This window comes from Vespula pensylvanica, chromosome 3, assembly GCF_014466175.1.
Source record: "Vespula pensylvanica isolate Volc-1 chromosome 3, ASM1446617v1, whole genome shotgun sequence".
Lineage (NCBI taxonomy): Eukaryota > Metazoa > Arthropoda > Insecta > Hymenoptera > Vespidae > Vespula > Vespula pensylvanica.
In genome coordinates this window covers 11,091,633-11,098,104 of record NC_057687.1, presented here as the reverse complement: position 1 = coordinate 11,098,104, position 6,472 = coordinate 11,091,633, and the positions used below count along the sequence as shown (strand labels likewise).

General features: G+C 27.3%; 1 protein-coding gene across 9 annotated transcripts in view; it reads right to left on the bottom strand.

The window, feature by feature from the left end:
- Positions 1-6,472, bottom strand: part of LOC122627731 (phosphatidylinositol 4-phosphate 5-kinase type-1 alpha) — a 47,431-nt gene that overhangs the window by 8,969 nt on the left and 31,990 nt on the right. For 8 of the 9 annotated variants that reach the window (XM_043809127.1, XM_043809121.1, XM_043809124.1 and 5 more), the window contains one exon: positions 5,724-5,824. In XM_043809127.1, coding sequence (XP_043665062.1) covers positions 5,724-5,824 — 101 coding nt within the window. Of the gene's footprint in view, positions 1-3,441; positions 3,558-5,723; positions 5,825-6,472 lie in introns of those variants that run through there. The other variant, XM_043809126.1, reaches the window with a different exon arrangement.

Genomic DNA, 6,472 nt, shown 5'->3' with positions numbered 1-6,472 from the left:
AAAAAAAGAAACGGGACAAATAAACGCAAAAGACTTGAACATGCAATTAAATGCGAATAAAAAAAATCTGAAGTTTGGGCAGATATAATTTTTTTTACGAATAAAAACAAATATATAATATTTATGATAATGATGAGAGCATGTAAAATGAGAACGTAATATTCGAAACTATATTAATGTACGAATATTTTCTTGTGATCGACCTATATATATATATATATATATATAATTCCTTCTCCACAATCAACACCATTACGAAACACATACATACACACATTTTTTTTTTTCTTTAGCATAGAGAATATTTGTATTATTTTGTTTCTTTTTTGACTGTTTGGAAAGCGACTAACGATTAACGAACTTGAAGATTAATTTAGCTTTTTTTTTTCTCGTATTTTAAGTTCCTCCAGAGAATATTTTTTACGTATATATGTATGCATACATACATTTATATTGTATATAAAGAAAAAGAAAAAAAGAAAAAAGAAAAAAAAGAAAGAATATTGGCAAGACGATTTTTCTCTTTTTTTTTCTTTCTTTCTTGTTTCAAATTTTAATTTTTCATCTCTGGTGAATCTAAAAATCGAGAGATTTTTATTACGAATGCGACTAGACTTGTATCTCTTTTTCTAAAATCACCAAGGACAAATACAACTTCTCTCGGCAAAGCGTTCGACACTGACATAAGAGTAATTTTTATTATACAATATAGGATGTCTTGAAAAGTAATCATTAGGCGGGTCTAAAAGGTTCTTAAGTGATTTAAAAAAAAAAAAAAAAAAAAAAAAAAATCGTTATACTCTTTCTCCTTTCCGCTATTTATCTTTCTGTTTTTGGACTATTAATTAGATTTGCAGTTTTATAGTTCGAGAAAAAAGAAAAGAGAAATGAAGAAGTGAAAAAAGAGAGCGAGAGAGAAAAAAAACAATCGGCCTAAAAAGTCTCGCGAAATAATAATAGACATTTAAAACCGTAACCAAGAGACCTCTGACTCGCCTAGACACTTTTCGTGCACCCTGTATATGTGTTTATATATAAATATACAATATTAATACGTATTGGTTGAACAACATTTTGGCCTTTTTTCAACGTTTTTTTCTTTAACTTTTTCTTTTTTCTTTTTTTTCTAACGCGAAATCTTCGTCAACGACGACTAGCCGTATTACTTGTAATTACGTTTTAATAATATCATTAATATTAATAATAATAATAATAAAAATAATAATAATAACAATAGTAATAATAATAATAATAATAATAATAATATTAATAATGTGACAATAGCGACTTGACGATTACACTTCAGTTTTCAATTTTGCTTATATTATATAATACGGCACTAGAACGTTCATCTTTATTTATCATCATCATCATCATCATCATCATCATCATCATCATCATCATCATCATCATCATCATCATCATCATCATCATCATTGTTATTATTATTATTATTATTATTATTATTATTATTATTATTATTTTTACATATGATCTCTTCCCCCCTATACTACTAAATTTTATTATTATATATTATACAGATCGCATTAATTGTCATCGATTGCTTATTATGTGTAGGTGAGTGTGCTTGTGAGTGAATGAGTGAATGAATGAATGTGTGTGTGTGTGTATGTGCTGTGTAAGAACGTGCACGTACCAACAGATACAATTACATATACAGAGAAAGGTACAGGCATAACATGAGACATACACAAATATATATATATATATGTGTGTACATATATATATTTATATATACATATACATATACATATATGTATATGTAAAGTGAGAGACATTAACTATATAGATACTTGTAATAAAAAATTGGGAAATCAAAGAGGTCCGTTCCACTTATATACATACATATATGTATATATATATATATATATATATGTATGTATATATTTATATCGATTTTATTGATCATTATAGAGATCGATCAAACGCGTGCTTGTTACGTCAAGTGTTTGATATTTACAGATCGATTCGCATTCGTTTTTTATTTTTCCAATTTTTTATTTTCTTTTTCTTTTTTTTTTCTTATTTGTTTGTCTCTTTTCCTTTTTTCTTTTATCTCCTCGTTGTTCAATACATATGTATTATATTTATTTTTATTCGTGACTCTTTTTTCCTTTCTTTCTTTCTTTCTTTCTTTCTTTCTTGTCGTCTTTTCGACGAGACGAAGATTGCACGATTTTCAATATTACTATAGGCCGACGATCAAACGTGGTCAATTTTTCGTGTTTTTAAATATGTCTGCGTGTTATATATGTATGTATATGTGTGCGTGTGCGTTTGTCTGTATTTTTAATAATGCTTGACATATTTTTACGAAGAATATATTTATTCGCTGAACAAGTTCAATTTTTCATTCCTCTCGAAGTTCGTTATCACGAAATGTTTAATAGCAAATGTAAGTTGCGCATGAATTTATTTTTCTTACACATATATATATATATATATATATATATATATAAATTAATTATTTAGAGGCTGGACCATAAATTCTTAAGCATCGCAAAAAGTTTCTATTACAAGATTTTTAAAATCTCGTTAAATCTTGTTAAGTTTGCAGTTAAACAAGTAAGACTTGTATCCAAATTTTTTACGATGTATAAACAAAATTGATTTGAATGGTCTCGAAAAAAAAGTAATTTATTTTTAATACCATCGAAAAATTTTTGAATCATTTAAGGAAAATTTTTGATCCACCTATGTATATATATATAAAAAAAAAAGTTATATATATATATATACACACATATATATCTATATAATAATAATTAATTAAAAATATTTCGACACTCGAACAGTTGATCGATGCTTTTTCTCTCATACAAAAAATTAATTAAGTACACTCTTGGAATTTAATGATAAAAAAAATAAAAAGAAAATAATAAAAAAAAAAAAAAGATTTTGAATATATCCAATCGTTAAGAGAAAAAGAATAGAGACAGAGATAAATTTTATTCGAGTCATTTAAAAAGTATCAAAAAAATATATACACATATACATACATACATACATACATACATACATACATACATACATATATATATATATATATATATATATATATATATAAACAAAAATAACAAATTCGATGGAATATCAATGGATAGAATATTTTTTCTTTTCCCTTTCTCTTTTTTCATTTTGCAGTTTCTCTCTTTCTCTTCCTTATCTCTCTTTCTCTCTCTCTCTCTCTCTCTCTCTTTTTCTCTTAAATTTCATTCTCTTGTTTTTATTAAATTCTTTTTACATCTATTTACGAGTCTCTCGCTCGTCGATGATTCGTAAGCAGTTTAATCGTCATAGTCCACGAACCACTCGGTATGGTTGAACACGTGATGACGTATGTATGTATGTAGAACATAGAGAGATAGTTAGAGAAAGAGAGAGAAAAAGAAAGAAAGAAAGAGAGAAAGAGAGAGATAGAGAGACGGATAAACGGAAGCTTTCGTAGAAGAAGAAGAAGAAGTAGAAGAAGAAGAGGAGGAGAAGATGGACGACGATTCGTACACGGCGTGTGTTCACTCGCGTTGTAGAATTTCCTGATTCGTTGGTAAAAAGAAAAGTATGTGATGAGACAGAGAGAAAGAGAAAGAGAAAGAGAGAGAAGAAGAAAAGAAAAAAAGAAAGAAAGTTTTTAGAGAAAATCGTACGATTCCTCGCACACCCTCGCTTTTGGCAACTGGGATCGTTCCAAAGCCTTTTATTTCTTTTTTAATCCTTCGTGATCCGTATTAAATTATTTGTGACATATTATATGTATGTGATAAAAAGCAAATAACGTAACATGAAACGTATAATATATTTATTAAATATTATCTTTCAAAAGATTTATTTAATTTCCAATTATTATCGTTATTATCATAATAATATCTTTTTAATAATATATTGTAATAGTTTTTTGTATTGTTATTACATACTATATAATAATTGTTTTTCTTTTATTATTGTTGTATATAAATCAAATAATAATAATAATAATAATAATAATAATAATAATAATAATAATAATAATAATAATGTTATTTTATACAATTCTTTTTAATACAAAATTTATTTAACTTAATCCATGCAAATCAGATCGAATTTCAATATTATTTTAGATGAAAGAAACGTGCAATAAAATAATAAAAATTCCAAATCGGATCACAATGAATACGAATCGACTAGTTTCTTTCTCTCTTTGCGTCTGATCAACAAAAAAAAAAACAAAAAAAAACAAAAAAAAAAGAAGAATTTAAAAACGAAAAAAAAAAAGAATAAAAAAGAAGAAACAAAAAAAATATCTGCGGACCGATCGCTGTCGCAAATCGTCAAGGTTGCATGTTCTTTCTGTTTATCTACTCGTAAAACGTCATTCGTACGTACGTAAGGTAAATACACGGTGTGCTGATGTTTTTGGTATGTAAGGTATTCGGCTGATACGCTGATATTTTTAAAGGCGTTTCAAATCGAAGGGAGCACGAGACTTATGTATGTACACGTGTGTGTGTCTATGTATGTGTGCGTGTATTGTGTATAAGAAATATGTGTCAGTGTCTTTATGTGCGTTTTGCAAGCATTCACATAAATAAAGCGACATTTAATAAGAAAAAATATATATATATATTATATATATATTTCTTGAAATATTAAAAAAAACGATGAATTAGTTAATTATTTATTAATCAGACAAATATAAATAATTTGTCGGCGATACTTTGGAACGGTCCTCGTGTTGCTCTCGATCGATTTTGTTAGCTAGGGTAGGAGACATCAATGGGATGTTTTTTTAAGGAAATTATTTTAATTTTAGGATAATCACACAATGATTTATGGAAATCTTATTGATCGCTTCCTTGAGACGACGATGTCGATGGAAGAAGAAGAAAAAAAAAGAAAAGTAAAAAAAAAAAAAAAAAGAAATATTAAAGAAACATTATTTTTCACGACACCGACGTCTTCGAGGAAGCACACATAAACTATACACATATACGTGGTGTTACGGTGATTCATTTTGACAGGGAATGTTTTTTATTTATTAATTATTTGTTTTTTTTTTTTTCTTTTTTTAGCTAGCTATGATAAACCCTCGGCCACTCGACCTGGTGATTGAATGATGGATATATAGCTTGACGTGATGGGTTGATCTTTTTTCGGGGGTAGGAAATTTTCTATACGATTTTGTCCATCGTTCTTTCTTCGTCCAAGTCGAACAATAATTTCCTTAAATTTACACGACTTTAAACTAAATCAGATCACATTTTACAATTAACTTCGTAATAATATACTCGAAAGATTTTTTAATACAATTGATAAGCGCGATAATAGATTATGATTACTTTATATATCAATAATTTCAATTCATAAATAATCTATTTCATGAAGAAACTATAAAACATTTATACAATTTTTTAATACACACATACACGTTTATAAAATATACAAATAAATCGATTGAAATTTACAAATAAATGAAACGTAATAAATTCGATCAAAGTTAATTCTTCTTTAATTAAAATAATTTCGTTGTAGCTTTTCGAGCGATATTTCTTCGTTTTAATTTTATATTTGTTTCGACTAGTAGACGAAGAAGAAACGATTGGAAATGATCATCGTGATCGAAGAAGAAGAAAAAGAGAAAAAAAAACCAAAAAAAAAAAAAAAGAAAAAGAAAGAGAATGATCGATCGATGAATCGATAGATCACTATAACGGGGTTGAACTTACCATTTCGGTGGTGAGACTAGCGAGTGCCTCTTCAACGGTTGCTGCGATTCTTCCGCCATCTTCGGAACGTTGACTCCCTCTGATCGGCGTAGTCGGACATCCTAAAATTATCGTCAATCGTAATAGGTGCAAAAAGACAGTGCCAGGTCAAACAGACCTGTAGTATTTAGCCTCTTATGCGAAGATCTATTTAGCGATCGTGTTGGCAAAAATAGACGAGTCCATCTAGCCGTTCTCTAAATTTAAGCTTAGATCGATACTCTCGAGGATTTTATCGAACAAAAGATCGAAATTAATCTTTTCTTGTTTTCTTTTTTTTCTTTCCTTTTTCTTCTCCTTATAAGAAATTATTTATCGATTATAATTGATATAATAATTAATTCAATACAATATATAATAACACGTATATATATATAATTTGTATATAGTATTATATATATATATATAAAATACACACATATATATATGTGTGTGTGATTGGTAAATTATCATCAATCAAGAAATAAATATCAAATGAAATTATATGAAAGTATAAACGATGAAATAATTTTGTTTTGTTCAACAGTTACCTCGATAGTACAAACAAATCCTAAAGAAATAAGATTAAAAGAAAAAAAAAAAAAAAAAAAAAAAAAAAAAAAAAAAAAAAAAAGAATAAAAAAATAAAAAAGAAATGCATCGAAACGAAGAAAAAGAAAGTGCGTTCCTAGCATTGGTGGTGTTAAAGTGTCGGTGAACATTTGTATACG